The sequence below is a fragment of the Penicillium robsamsonii genome, assembly GCF_028829455.1.
Source record: "Penicillium robsamsonii strain IBT 29466 chromosome Unknown utg000003l_segment0_segment0, whole genome shotgun sequence".
NCBI classification, from domain to species: Eukaryota; Fungi; Ascomycota; class Eurotiomycetes; order Eurotiales; family Aspergillaceae; genus Penicillium; species Penicillium robsamsonii.
The window spans coordinates 5,779,757-5,794,037 of NW_026643221.1; the positions used below are offsets into that span (position 1 = coordinate 5,779,757).

General features: G+C 48.8%; 6 protein-coding genes across 6 annotated transcripts; 4 read left to right on the plus strand and 2 right to left on the minus strand.

Annotated features, from left to right (window-relative positions):
• Window positions 1–1,340: 1,340 nt before the first annotated feature.
• N7447_006928 (type-X family DNA polymerase) lies at window positions 1,341–3,323 on the plus strand (the record flags this gene model as incomplete). The annotated part of the gene is made up of 1 exon (XM_057231190.1): window positions 1,341–3,323. The coding sequence occupies one exon, from the start codon at window positions 1,341–1,343 to the stop codon at window positions 3,321–3,323; it is 1,983 nt and encodes a 660-aa protein (XP_057086280.1).
• Window positions 3,324–3,893: 570 nt separating this feature from the next.
• On the minus strand, window positions 3,894–8,076 carry N7447_006929 (aminophospholipid-translocating P4-type ATPase DRS2; the record flags this gene model as incomplete). Its single annotated transcript, XM_057231191.1, has 3 exons — window positions 3,894–4,742; window positions 4,793–5,096; window positions 5,150–8,076. The coding sequence occupies 3 exons, from the start codon at window positions 8,074–8,076 to the stop codon at window positions 3,894–3,896; spliced, it is 4,080 nt and encodes a 1,359-aa protein (XP_057086281.1).
• A 737-nt stretch (window positions 8,077–8,813) lies between these two features.
• Window positions 8,814–9,906, minus strand: N7447_006930 (exosome non-catalytic core subunit RRP45; the record flags this gene model as incomplete). Its single annotated transcript, XM_057231192.1, has 3 exons — window positions 8,814–9,423; window positions 9,483–9,602; window positions 9,662–9,906. The coding sequence occupies 3 exons, from the start codon at window positions 9,904–9,906 to the stop codon at window positions 8,814–8,816; spliced, it is 975 nt and encodes a 324-aa protein (XP_057086282.1).
• Window positions 9,907–10,082: 176 nt separating this feature from the next.
• N7447_006931 (spliceosome-associated CWC15 family protein) lies at window positions 10,083–11,173 on the plus strand (the record flags this gene model as incomplete). Its single annotated transcript, XM_057231193.1, has 8 exons — window positions 10,083–10,092; window positions 10,151–10,173; window positions 10,228–10,304; window positions 10,356–10,652; window positions 10,706–10,787; window positions 10,841–11,011; window positions 11,067–11,102; window positions 11,156–11,173. The coding sequence occupies 8 exons, from the start codon at window positions 10,083–10,085 to the stop codon at window positions 11,171–11,173; spliced, it is 714 nt and encodes a 237-aa protein (XP_057086283.1).
• Window positions 11,174–12,160: 987 nt separating this feature from the next.
• On the plus strand, window positions 12,161–12,867 carry N7447_006932 (RNA polymerase II mediator complex head subunit MED22; the record flags this gene model as incomplete). Its single annotated transcript, XM_057231194.1, has 3 exons — window positions 12,161–12,272; window positions 12,349–12,488; window positions 12,607–12,867. The coding sequence occupies 3 exons, from the start codon at window positions 12,161–12,163 to the stop codon at window positions 12,865–12,867; spliced, it is 513 nt and encodes a 170-aa protein (XP_057086284.1).
• A 509-nt stretch (window positions 12,868–13,376) lies between these two features.
• Window positions 13,377–14,225, plus strand: N7447_006933 (dihydrofolate reductase; the record flags this gene model as incomplete). The annotated part of the gene is made up of 1 exon (XM_057231195.1): window positions 13,377–14,225. One exon carries the CDS (start codon window positions 13,377–13,379, stop codon window positions 14,223–14,225), a length of 849 nt encoding a protein of 282 aa, XP_057086285.1.
• Between the last annotated feature and the right edge of the window lie 56 nt (window positions 14,226–14,281).

Consider the following 14,281-nt stretch of genomic DNA (forward strand, 5'->3'; position numbering starts at 1 on the left):
CGAGCCAGACAACTTTAAGAGGGCGGTAGAGGGCAATCGAAAGTTTCATATAGACATGGTTCGGTAAGCAGAAGTGGACCAGCGGGAGTTATATTAGCGAAACTGGCCGTATAAGGACGATAAGGATGGCAGCATGCCTCCCGGGGATATCTAACTTCGATGCGAATAACTATACTTATTAATAAAGTAGAAAAGATCCTCCATTGCAGAGCTCCTTGACGATCCTATAACATATCGAAGTATCAAACTTTCATAAGCAAGTGTGGCATTATAGGTACTTCGAGTATTGTAGCTTATCTGTTTTTAAGCGGTGGCTATACAGGTAGAACAGAATTCTGTAATTACCTTGGGTCTGTAAACAAGGAGCAATTGTATAGAATACGAAACCAGAACATCCCTGACTAACCTAATTACCGAAATGGTCAGAGGACTATGTATTGTTCAATCTAATTACACATTTCTCAAACTCAATTTCCTAAGGTTTTCATGTGTCTTCAGAGATAACTAAAGTATTAAGACTAGGTTATACTGTAGCGCCTTGTCCATATATCCGCCGGTTTGCTATCGTAGCGGTAATTGTTATTGTATTAATTCACGAAGTGCGTTGGCAGAGGGAGACCTAGATATCTTCGTAGCATACTGCTTAGTCACCGCCCTAGGGAAGGAGTAGGATTTATCGGCACAAAAGAACAGGATACTATATCATTCCGGTGGTTACGCTTCCGGGTGACAGGCATTGCAAGCTGGATATCGGATCATGCAGTATCTCTAGTAAAAAATAAAGGGGGCAGTGCGTCGGGCTGAAAGCAAATGCGCAGTAGTTAGTGGGGCCAGAGTAAAAGAAATAGGGCGACGATAAGTGCAAGATAGAGAGGCAGAATAATGGGAAACTGAGAAGGAAGAGCAGCGAAGGCGGGTCTTTTATATCGGAGGGCATTAAAGGTAGGTTACGTGATAACGTATTGAGGCACTCAACCTAAGAAGGCAAAGCTAACCGGATAGAGTAATTCACAGGTCCGCCGTTTACAAAGCACATGGGATTAATAAATCCTCCGGTATACCTCACTGCGCCAACATTCATTGATGCCTCAGGCGCATATGACGTCGGTCCCTATCTGCCGAGATCCAAATTAACGTCCCAGCACAACTTCAATTCAAAGATGAGAAGACCGTGCCTCTACAAGATTGAACGTTCCGTTTTTCTTGCTCACCGGGAAATTAATGTTTGTCTTCAAGCATCAATGGCAGCAAAAGAATGAGCACGCTCCTTGAAGACCTTTCCTCGCATATATGATTGCATCTTATAGATTTATCGAGAACTCATTTTTCTGGAGCGATCAATGACCATGATCGCAGATCTAGGTTCCTACTTGAAGGACAAGATAGAATATGCTTCCATCTTCTCATCCCAACCACCCATCTTCATTTTGCCAACACATCTCTCCTTAGAGGAGCTGGACGAGATTGAAGGCAGATTGATAGATTATGGTGGAAGATTGACCTACGACATCGCCGAAGCTGGCCTCGTTCTAGGAAAAGTCGAGCGCGCGAAGCGGGCAGCGCTGGAACTACGCACGCGCGGTACCTGGACCGAGGAGCTCGTACCCAGCTCGGCTTCGAAATCAATTGGCGTGGAGCCCTCTTCCAAGCGCAGGCGCACCGATCAGTACGATGGGACTAAGGATGTCCCGGTTGAAATCATCGATCTCAGTACTGAGTCTGAGGGTGAGAGTGGAGCTACGAATCGACATGGCCCTTCAAAGAACCCGATTCCAGAGCCAAAGGTAGAGGAAATTAAAAATTCAGTCACAGTCTTGAAACTCGAGTGGATGGATACCTCAATCAAATCCGGCAAATGTGTGTCCCAAGACCCATTTGTTGTCTACCGTGGGCGAAAGATCCCTTCTCCACCTCCCACGACAAAGACAGAAAATAAGCAAAACCTACTACAAAATCCAAATCAAATAATCGAGCGTGCAAAACAAGATGCTGGTTTACCAACACCACGAGCTCCTCCTCCAGATTACATCCACGCACGACGCTCAAAGGAACCCCCGGATGGGTCATCCCCGCGTCCCCGACCAACCCTATATCGACAAACGACCTCTGAACACGAGAAAGAAGAAAACAATGCACTCCCACAACCCGACTGGGTCCGCGACCATGTCGTATTCGCATGTCTACGCTCAGCACCCCTACACCCTCCAAACGAGGACTTCATCTCGCAGCTCGTGAAAATCAGACGAATCCGCGAACTCACCCTCGACGAGATCGGTGTGCGTGCATACAGCACCTCCATCGCATCTGTGGCAGCATACCCATATCGCATTCAGCGGCCAAGCGAGATCCTCGCTTTGCCAGGGTGCAACGCCAAGATTGCAGACTTGTTCGCGGAATTCAATAAACACGGTGGATGCGAGCATACCGATGACGACGGGAATGTTGCTGCCGCCGATGCACTGGAGACGGACCCCATGCTCCGGGTTTTGAACTTGCTCTACGGGATTTGGGGCGTCGGAGCGAAGACAGCGCGCGAGTTCTACCAGCGTGGCTGGCGTGATCTTGATGATATTGTCGAGAATGGGTGGAATACGCTTTCGCGCGTTCAGCAGATTGGAGTGAAATTCTACGAGGAGTTTCAGGACGGCGTCCCTCGTGGTGAGAGCGAGGATATTGCCAATATCGTTCGTGGTCATGCTGGCCGGGTTCGTCCCGAAGATAAAGATGGAATTGAGTGTGTGATTGTTGGCGGATACAGACGTGGGAAGGAACTCAGTGGTGATGTTGATATTGTATTGAGTCATCGCGATGACGCGGTGACTAGGAATCTGGTTGTTGATGTTGTTGCTAGTCTTGAGGCTGAACGGTATATTACTCATACGCTGTCGTTGCATTTGACTTCTTCGCTGCGTGAGCAACAGACGTTACCTTTTCATGGTGATGATACGAGGAAATTCGATACTTTGGATAAGGCACTGGTTGTCTGGCAAGACCCGCACTTTGATGCTACGGCCGTTGGAGATGATCGTCCGGGGAAAAATCCAAATATTCATCGTCGTGTCGATATCATCATATCGCCTTGGCGTACGGTCGGTTGTGCAATACTTGGCTGGTCTGGCGATACGACGTTTCAGCGAGATCTACGGCGTTATGCGAAGAAAGCTCGCTCGTTGAAGTTTGATTCGAGTGGGGTGAGAGACCGAGGTACTGGACGCCAGGTTGACCTGGAACATGGTGGAGAGACCTGGGAAGAGAGGGAGAAACTTGTGATGGAGGGATTGGGGATAGGTTGGAGACCACCAGAAGAACGGTGCTCGAGATAGAAACTAGATCTTGTAAAGCTGATCAGGGTCTTGGGAGAAAGAGATGACGTGTTCTGGGTATATATACTGACTGTCCAGAAAGATATATATCGGGCGTAAAAAGATACGTATATGTACTGTTAAATTTGTGTAAAACATCATCTCATACTATTTCCAAAGGTTTCATCGGAGAAGTACACTATGGTTATTAATACTCGGAGTTCTCCTACTTAGAAGAATCTCTAAATGTATGAAGCTGATATAGGACGCAGAACTACCAGACCAGATATCACGTCTACACATACGTACTTATGATCATCAATCGAATTGGAGACGGAAAATTACTGAATCATAGTTTTGTAAGACTCAGCTAAAGCCACATCAAGTAAACAGGAAAAAAGTAATATGTCACAGGTTCCACACCAATCGCACGGCTATAAGGACGACCCAGAGAGAAGAAAAAGAGCATAAGGTACACAAAGATACAAATCTACCAACCTCTGGCATGGATGCATAAGAGCGAAGAAAAAGGGTACAACAAACCGCCACTGCAAATGCACAATGCATAACCAACCCACAGCGAATCAATCATCACGCCATGGGCCTAGAGCTGGCCATCTCACCATACCGCCCACGACTCTGGGTAGTATCGTAAGCATTGAGAACACGCATCTGGCCGCCATCGTCGGCCTGGGAGAAAGCGTAGCCGCGCTGCTTGCGCATGCGCTGGACCTGGCGGACCTTCCGGATGGCTTTTTGGAACTGCTCCATGCGTGGACGGTAGTCCTGGACATTGTATTTCTGGATTTCCTGGACGTGGTGGTATTGCTGTGGGTAGTACATGCGCTTGGCGTACTTCCAGGCATAATCACGTAGGAGGCAAATACAAGGCAGGACGATGGCCATCAGGTAGAAGATGGGGGACTTGAAGAGCACGGGGATGGTGCCGTAGTATTCGTTCGAGAAGCCCAGAGCCGGGGCGGCGTAGCCGTAAGCCGGGAGGAAGATGAGCCACAGGGCCATTGATCCTGGAATGGCAATGAAGGTGTACTTAGTCCAGATGTTGGTAATCAGAGCGGCTTTGCCGAGAACGGTAGCTAACACGGCGGTGTACAGAGCTTCACCCCAGACCCAGTGGCCAGCGACCTTGCCGTCTGCCATGGGAAGATCCCAGTAGTAGAGCAACTCAGAGACAATGTAGAGGACGAGAGAGTGGAAGAATCCATTCAGAATCCAGGCCCAAAAGCTGTGCTTCTGAAAGAAGACGCCTTTCTGGCCCAGCTGATACAGCTGTGGGTAGCGGTCCAGCAATCGGGCGGAGATAAACTGGTCAAAGATTCCCATCGCGAATGGAGGTAAGACAGTGAAGAGCACGTTGTAGAATGAGAGCGTCCAAGATTCGTAGATAACCTGTCCAGAGAATGCGTTTTGGAAAGAATACTGCGACAAGTCAGATACCACTCCAAATAATCCATCAAGGTCAAACTTACCCAGAATTGAGTCATGTACAGAGTAATGTTCTTATAGTATGAGTATAAAATGACTCGACTGATGCGAGAATAACTCCACGCTCCATGAACCAAAAGCAACTTTCGAAGGAACCTGAACTGGCCAATTGCAACATCAGCAGATCGTGCGGCTTGGAGACCTTCGACACCGCTGATGCCGACTCCGACATGAGCGGCTTGAATCATGGACACATCATTAGCACCGTCGCCGATGGCCAATAGGAGAGCCTTCTTGTGACGCTTGACAAGCTTGACGACCAAAGCCTTTTGAAGAGGAGAGACGCGACTAAAGAACATGTTAGAACAAAGGTACAACATCAAAAGCTCAACGGCACTTACCAGCAAACAACAGCTTTGCAAATGACAGCCAGGTCCAAGAACAACTTCTCCATATCTTTCTCTAAAGCAAAAGTCAATGACCGCCCGTCGATGATCAAAGCCAAAGGCTCGGAGTCCCCAGAGGCAAGTTGACTCTGAACAGCGTCCATTTTCTTTTGCAAACTGTCACGGGTGGCTTCTGCCGACTCCTCATTGATGATGAGAAGCGTCATGTCTTCCGAGATGAGTTTGCAAGACATGCCGATGTTGATTGCAGTCTCTTGCCGGTCACCAGTCAAGACCCAAATCTTGATGCCTGCAGTCTGCAGGGTGTGGATAGTATCCGGAACACCGTCCTGCAAGCGATCCTCAATAGCCGTGGCGCCCAGAAGATAGAAATCCCGTTCGATCAGCTCGGCCGCTTTGTCCAGTTCATCCGCACGACTGCCGTCAACAGTAGTGGAAGCCTTGTCATATATCTGGTACCATTGCTGGAACTCGTCTTCTGGGACTTCCCGCATAGCCAAACACAACGTCCGTAGACCATCAGAGGCATACTCCTCCAGGTGCTGGAGAGTTGCTTCCACGGTGGGGTTATCAGGATGCAACCGCTCAAGAATAACTGTGTCAGCACCCTTACAATAGACGCGGACCTTTCCATCAGGACACCGGAAGATAGTGGACATTCGTTTTCTAGTAGAGTTGAATTCGCACACTGCTAGCAGTTCGTATTCAAGCTCCTGCCCCCCAACCTCAAAGATCACCGATCTCGGTCTTCGGTTGGTGAATCTGAAACCTAACGAGGCGGCTCCGTCTACCAAGGCTCCCTCGTCTGGCGATGCTGCTTGGTACTTGATCACATTTGGGTCATCGCTATTTCGCTCAGGAATAACAGTATGACAAGTGGCAAGGAGAGTGAGAAATTCGCGAATAGCGTTCTGGCTTGGGTGCGATTGAAGGTTCTCTCTGAGCTTTTTGAAGTCATGAATACCATATTCAGCGCCATCCTCCACGGTGGCACGTCGATCTTCAGGCACGTCATCGCCATATTGGATACCAGCAATGCTGACTTGCTTGAACTCCATCATGTTGCAGGTAAGGGTACCTGTTTTGTCCGAGAAGATGTACTCAATTTGACCAAGCTCCTCGACAAGGGAGGATGTGCGGCAGGTGGCCGGGGTGTCGGTCTTATCGTAGTACATGTCGAGGTCGGAGTTGATAAGGAAGGCCTGGAAATATTTGACGATTTCAATGGTGACGAAGAGGGAGATCGGAACCAAATTCGAATAGAGCACCCAGTACGTGAAAATGTCGTAAAAGAACTGCTTTACCATTTTGACCGATCCATAATCGAGGTATGCAAGCTGTGAGGATTTGGTTTTCCGAATAGCGAGATCGCCGACAGAACTGATGACACTGAGAATGATAAGAATGCTGACAAGCATCAAAATCTGCATGTTGACTGTTCGCTCCACAGCTGTTCGCTTGATCGGGGTTGCTGTCGCATTTCGCATCAGTTTCGTCTCATGACCACTAAAAACCACAATGCCATGAATCCAGGGAGTGTTGCGCAGCGTTGCACCACGAAGGAGAAGTTGATCCGGAGCCAAGGGCAACTCTTTCTCACCACCTCCGGCATTCATAGTCAAAGTGGCTTCGTAAGTATACAGACTGCTATTTGGCTGTTCTGACCGAACACGACCACTCAGACGGCTCAGATCACTGGGGCTGACCAGGTGCGCAGTCTCCGGAATGGCTTGCTTGATTTTGAGATTGGTCTCGCCGTCCAAGTTTGCCGTTTCGATGTAGCATAGACCCTCAGGCTCGGATGACGCTAGTAGTACCAAGTCGGCTGGAAAAGGCTGCTCAGACTCAACCCGAACTATATCCCCGACCACAACATCCACCCATTTTGTATCGTGGAACGAAGACCCCTTAAGAATTTGGGTTTTTGAGTAGTTCAGTCCTCTGTCCGACATTCTCCGCTTGTAGTCCTCAACCAATTCTTTGATCGCCGACACAGCCAAGACGATAGCCAGCGGAACGATAGTTGTGAATTTATTCGTCGGCGACACATTTGGGATTTGCTGCAGGATGGCGGTAAACAAGAAGAACAGGTTGGCGTATTTAGAAAATTGCTCGAAGAGGAATTTAGGAATAAAGGTAAAGATGTTGTACTTGGCCGTCGATACGAAGTTGCTGACGAACTTGTGGGTGGAATTGGCGGGCGGGTTGTTGAGCTGAATCATGCGCGGGCCCAGTGTCGAAGGATCAACCTTGCGTCCAAAGGGATTGAGGTCAGACGCACGGAACTTCTTGCGTTCCTTCGGGCGCGGCGCCGGAGAAGCACTGCTATCGACTGTTGCCCTTCTTGCGCCTGACTCAGTCAATGGAAGATCCATTTCCGAATATTGCGATGACCCCATGCCAAACATGTATTTCGCCTTGCCCATCAATCCACCCCCGAGTCCGAGGACGCTGTTGCGCTCATTTGCCTTGCGGACATGGTGTGAACTGGCAATTCGGTCTTCGTCCGCGTCGAGATCATAATAACCTGAATGCCCGTCGTCAAAGTCGTCTAAAGAATATCGCCGATAATTGTCCAGGCCAGAGGTCTGAGAGTAGGTGCGATCTCGCGTGCCGCTGGAGTAGGGGTCATTTGGTTGGAGACCGGGGTTGACAGGCGGATGCGCCGGTCCAGAAGCAGTATTGTGTTGCGTTGCGCCGTGCGGCACGCGAGATCCGACAAAGTTATCGTAGGAGACGGAAGGGCGCGGTTGTGTTTCAGTGTACGGTTGTTCGGAGTCATCAATGTCATAGCGTTCTAATAGGTGTTCATCATTCACGGGAGGGCCTTGACCACTATTATAGATAGGTTCGGAATCCAGCAGCAGGTCGTCATCGAGGCCAGCGGCTGGATGCGACCCAGGAGGCCTACCGCTGGCCATGATGCCGCGGGGAAGCTGACAGCCTCACTGTTGTAGCGCAGTAGCAATGCCCCTGAGGCATTGATCGCAAGGCCAGGTCGACAGAAAGCACTCTGCTATATCTGTCGGAAGCAGGGCTAATTGGAAACGAGGTATGACGAGCAAATAACAGATTTGACGGGGCTTGTATTGGAAAAATGTGGGAGTGAGTGAGAATGAGGTCCAAGGGTGGCTTAGCGGGCGAAGGCAGCAATTAAGCTATGTTGATTTGATGCGCGGGTAGGCGGTAAAGCGCTTCACAACAATCTAAGAGCTCGAATATTCGGACAGATATTCTGAAATTATTAGTACAGTGGTTGTATAGGTTCACAAAGACTTTATTTCTATACTTTTTTTTTGTATACTATCGTCAAAATGCACTTCTATTCATTGGCCGCCCCGGGGTCTACAACAAATTGAGTTAAGAATAGGGGGTTCTTGGCAGCCGGAAATATACTAACCGCTTTGTTTGTATGCAGAGTATACAACATTGCTCCCACTTCAGAAATAAAAGATATGTCGGAGAAGAAAGGATTAGTAGAGGGGACTTGAATCATTTCCATGAAGATTCAGATACACAATTTACATTTAAAAAATAGGAAAAATGGTTAAGTTCATTCATCTACTAGCGCCCATATGTGGCAGCCAAGTGTCATTGATGTAAACGCCATGCGAAACTCCAGTCCCCCGATCGTCAAAGTAATGGTAGTACATGCTGTTCATTCGATTTGAACCAACCGGTCGTTTTCTGCCCGAGACTCATCGGCCATGCCAATCTTCGCCCGCTTAGCCAGGTCGGCCTGGAGGACCTTGTCAACAGCAGCATTGATCTCTTTGACTTTTTCCCATGCCACATTTGTCTTGTTCACAACTGCCATGGCATCTGCTGGTGCACCTGCATACTTCGAGAGGTAACAGACATCGCCTGCGCTGTTGATGCCAATGACAAGATCTCCCTCGGCAGCCTGCTCCTCCTTGAGGGTGGCGTCAACAATGACCTGCTTGCTGTCATTGAAGGTGTGGAATGTGACTGAGAGTGGCTTGTGTGTGATATTAAGTGCGACAGGTACACGTTGTTCCACGCCGTAGACTATGACACGTCCGTCTCTCACCACAGCATCCGGCCGGCGGAAGTGTTGCAGTCCAGCCATGATCGCAATACAGGCCGCATCAGTAATGTTTCCATCGTAGTCGATAATGTGAACATCGGCTCGAATCGCCCAGCAGCTCACACCCTTTAGAATACACAGAGATTCAGTATCGAGGGCGTTAGAATGGCGGATGATACGGTCAAGGGTGTTGGTGGCGTATGCCTCGATGTCGTTGGTTCTGCAAGAGGTAATTGTGAGCACAATCAATATATGACGAAATTTCTGGGTGGTATATACCGTCCATTTTCCCAGGCTGGTGAACCCATTGCACTCAGCTCCAGGTTGATGTTGAAGAGACCATCGAAGGGTCGGTCTTCACGCGGTTTAGTAACCTCAGCGGAGATGCGAACGATAATGCTGCAGAATTGATTAGCGATGGTCCTTCGTGGTAGACCGACAAAATATCTGGAACTCACTGTGTCTTCCCCAGCTGCAGCTTCACATGTCCATATTCCTCACCAAAGGAGATATCGAGAGGACGATAGTCGTCAGGCTGGCGACCATCGAGACGCACATCCTCACGGAGCGCCTCGAGAATAAAGTCGCGCTCTGCGATTGAGAGTTGCGCTTCTTTCGACATCGTTGAGGGAGGTCTAACAGCCCCGGCGCGGGGATCAGAGATGCTTTCTTTTTTGGGCCATTTTGCCCGTGCAGGCCGCATTGCATCGGTTCGGAATATGAATATTCCGTAATTTGCGCCAATAATAACGGAGGATACATAAGGCGGTGGGTAGAACGTGAGGAGAATGTTGGTGCCTGAGGCGACTACGTACATCGAAAGCTGGGAGCCGTAACGTCCTAGGACTTCCAACTTTCACTTAGTAACCACACAACAAAATGACGACAGGTATGCCTTTAGAAACATAATTTGCGAATTTGGATAGTTATAGTTAACATTTATTTAGCCCACAGACCTACTTTTGACCCAGTACGGCAACTTTCCTCAACACGACTATTCATGGACACTGACTGATTTCAACAGGCGCAAGGCAAAGAAGCCCTCCGTGGCCCAGCTTACCACCAGAGACTCCTCCCTGCGCATAAACACCTGAAAGTTCGGTATGTAGAACGAACTTGGCCAGACCTCACCGATAACTGACGCTATTCTAGCCAACCTGGACAAGGCGGCGCCGCCGACGCCGACCCATCGCCCCGTGACCTTCGCGCAGAGCTTCTCCGGGCCGAGGCAGCACACTTTGCCAAGAAGAATGGCGTCCCCGTCGAACAACCAGCTATTGCTGAATCCTCAGCCCCCAAGCGACAAATTGAAGCTGCGCCCCAAGATGGAAGCGATGGCGACATCCAGGAAGAAGACCCAGAGGCCAAACGCCGACGCATATTGGAGGAGACACGCGACATAGATGCCGACTCAGACGAGTCAGCAGAAGACAGCAGTGATGAGGATAGGTGGGTTGAATCCAGGATCTTGTGATTAGGACGAATAAACTGACAAACTGCAGCGACGAGGAAGACGAAGCAGCCGAGTTAATGCGGGAGCTTGAAAAGATCAAAAAAGAGCGATTGGAACAAAAGGAGAAAGAGGTATCTCGCATTCTCGCACCCTAGATTCGAAACTAGTGGCTAATGCATAACAGGAGCGTGAACGGGCAGCTGAGGAAGAAGAGAAGCGAGAGGTTGATATCGCTCGCGGCAATCCTCTGCTCAATTCCCAGGATTTCAGCATGAAACGACGTTGGGATGACGATGTTGTATTCAAGAACCAGGCTCGTGGAACAGAGAACAGAGACGGCAAGGAATTCGTCAACGTATGCTTACTTTCCTTTGGCTTGTTCTTATGACGCTAAACTAATTTATTTCCAGGATCTTCTTCGTTCTGATTTCCACAAGCGCTTCATGGTATGTACTTGTATTCGCTATTATTCTTATACATTCACTGACCAGGCCTTCAGGGAAAATACGTGCGTTAGACTCTCCTATCATATTTGGGTATCCAGATGTCAGTTCAAGAGGTATTTCAACTTAGCGAATGGATATGTATTATGTTATGGCTGATGCTGTGATTCTCGCAAAATACTGGCTGGGGGAAACTCGTGCTCATAGGGTAATTCTTAACTAACCGAGAACGTATCTTCCATAACGACGGAGAAGAAATATGAGAAGGAAAGGGAAACTTAGCACTAGATCCATCCCTAGTTATACATAGAAACCTCGTCTGTACGCTTTTATATTCTTGTAGACTGATAATCCCAGCATGTCTACTCCGCGCTATTATTCCTATTATTCCAGCTATCACACAAAAAAGAACGTCAAGAAAAGAAATTGGAGTATTATCTTGCATACAACATCCTATATCTCATCTCGAGTCAGATAAATCAAATTATTCCAAAGACTACAGAAATCAAGGAATCCACTGGAAGAAAGGGTCTCTGGGAAATCTGTAAGATGCGTAAAGAGCAATCTAATCAGCACTTCAAGTAGTACTCTGTACTTCAACCTAGCAAAAAAAAGCCTATCTGCAAGTTGAAGACTAAATACGCTGAGCAAACACCCTATGCCACGTGATGTCTAACAGCTCTATTATCCCATGTCGTTAGGAGTAGATCTACCCGACCCAGGAACGCTCGTGGTGTTGATATCTAATACAAAAGCTACATAATTTGATGTAAATGATTAAAATATCTATATAGTTTTTTAAGCTAAATTTGTCCAATTGATCTTACTGAGTGAAGCAGAAGTGAGAAAAAATAGATGGATAAATGGGTAGATAGTGAGGCTGAACGTGGTACTACGCTGAAAGTGTAGTGTCATGGACAGTAAAAGAACAAAGAGACAAAGGCGGTGAGCATTGCGTCAAATACCGAGTCACGTGACCTATTGGGTAATGTCGGCTTTACTCCCGTATATACCCGTATCTATCCGCCCCACAATATTCCTTATCGTTATCGTTAATCAAGATGGATTCCCCTTCGGATTATCTCTCTTCGGATTTATCCTCACCTTCATCCGAAGAGAATAACAAGAACATTCCAACCATGGATTCCCGTCCAGTCGCCAAAGAGTTGCTTGGTACGTATTAGCCTTGAGCTGCTACAGCTACATCCCGTGTCTCCCATGTCATTCTACTAACACCGTGATGTGATAGACCGCGTCGACTATGATATCTCGCAGCTGCTGCAGCGGTTCGAAAACATTGTCGCCATTGCTGCCAACAAGTTCGACGGAACCAGTCACGTTGATGCCGCTGTTGAAGCGTTCCAAATAGATGTTGAGTCCACTGCCCTGGTATGTTGATCTGCGCCCTAGTACTCAATTACCTAGCTACCTGCCCCCTTCCCGATACGAACGTAATTGAGCTTCCAACTTCACACTAAAACGTGACATTAACATCTCGCTACCTCAGATCCGTGCCGCGGAGGACCTCCTCGCCTTGTCCCGCCTCATGAAGGAGCTTTGGCTCTTCGGCAAGCTCGATACCCTCGGCGAAGACGAACGCGACGTCCAGCGTCGCGAGAAGCTCGAGGACGATGTGAAGGCCATTCAGAAGGTCATTCAGAAGTCCCTTGATGAAGGACTGTTGATGCCATCTTTGGGTGTGTCCGGAGAGCCCGAGAAGCCCGAACAGTCTGAGAAGTCTGAGAAGCCCGTGAAGACCGAAAAGTAGCGGTGATTTCCAAGGCAGTCCTTTGAAGCATTTTGCTTGTCGGCCCTTGAAACTGTTTCGCATGTGATACCCACTTGTTTCCTTACGTCTGGCGTTCGACCGGTGTTATGGCGCATTCAGTTTACTTGCGATATTGAATCCAAATTCATTTTTTTACCATTGCTTTGCTGCTTCGTTTACTGAGCTAGTCTCGTAGATTTACCAAGTGGAGGAGCTTGAATGGCAGTTAAACGCCTAGAGCCTATCAGCAAAAGACGCCGTGCGGACTGAACGGCCTTCATAATTCAGGCAACTGTAACCTCAAACGATATCGTAGCATGAATCACCTCCCAAAAAAAAGGGACCATGTCAAGCTCACCTGCAACTAACTGTCCACGGGTATAGGTAGTGGGGGGCGATAAGCAGCCTAGCTCCGATAACGATTTCTCCCCTCGCGACGCGAACCTCCATTCAATATCTCTCTCACAACCGAAACCTCGAACCCCAAACTGTAATCACCTCTCACCAAAATGCCACCTCACAACTCACACCCGCTCCCCTCCCTCACCCTAATCGTGGCAACGACCCCAATCCGCACCGCGTCGACAACCACAAAAGACGAAATCACGCGTCTAGGCATCGGCCTAAACGGCACGCTCCCATGGCCTCGCATAAAAACAGACATGTCATTCTTCGCTCGTGTGACATCCCGCCCACCAAGCCCAGGCACGACAAACGCGATAATCATGGGCCGCAAAACATACGACTCAGTTCCCGCCTCGCTGCGCCCTCTCGCAAAGCGAATTAACGTCGTGATCACGCGCGACACATCCGGTTCTGTTCGCGAGAGTGTACATGCGGAGCTGGGGAAGATGAGGCAGAAGATTGCGGTCAAGGCCGCTGAGGCTCAGGCTCAGACACAAGCTACGAGTGCGGAAAAGGAGGCTTTTATCCCGCCCACGGATGCAGTTCCGGCTCCACCAGTGGTCCCGATGACTGATGCGATTGTAACGCCGAGTCTTGGTGCGGCACTGGAGCAGCTGGACTCTGTGTACGGGGCGCAGGGGACGCTTGGGAAGATTTTTGTGATCGGTGGAGCGGAGATTTATAATGCTACGTTGAAGATGGGCTCTGAGGAGCTGCGGGGGAGACCTGTTAGGGTTATTATGACGAATGTTGTGCGGAATGGGGCTGTTGATGCGTCTGCTTCGTTTGAGTGTGATACTTTCTTCCCGTTGGATGGGCTTAACGAGGGGAATGGGTGGCGGGCTGCTAGCTCTGAGGAGGTTTCTGAGTGGGTTGGGGAGCAGGTTGATGGGGAGTGGAAGAGGGATGGGGATGTTGAGGTTCAGATGGTTGGATATGAAAAATTAACTTAGATATGCGTAGGATTTGGCCCTCCCTGTGGATGATTGACTAGTTAAATATGTTCAAA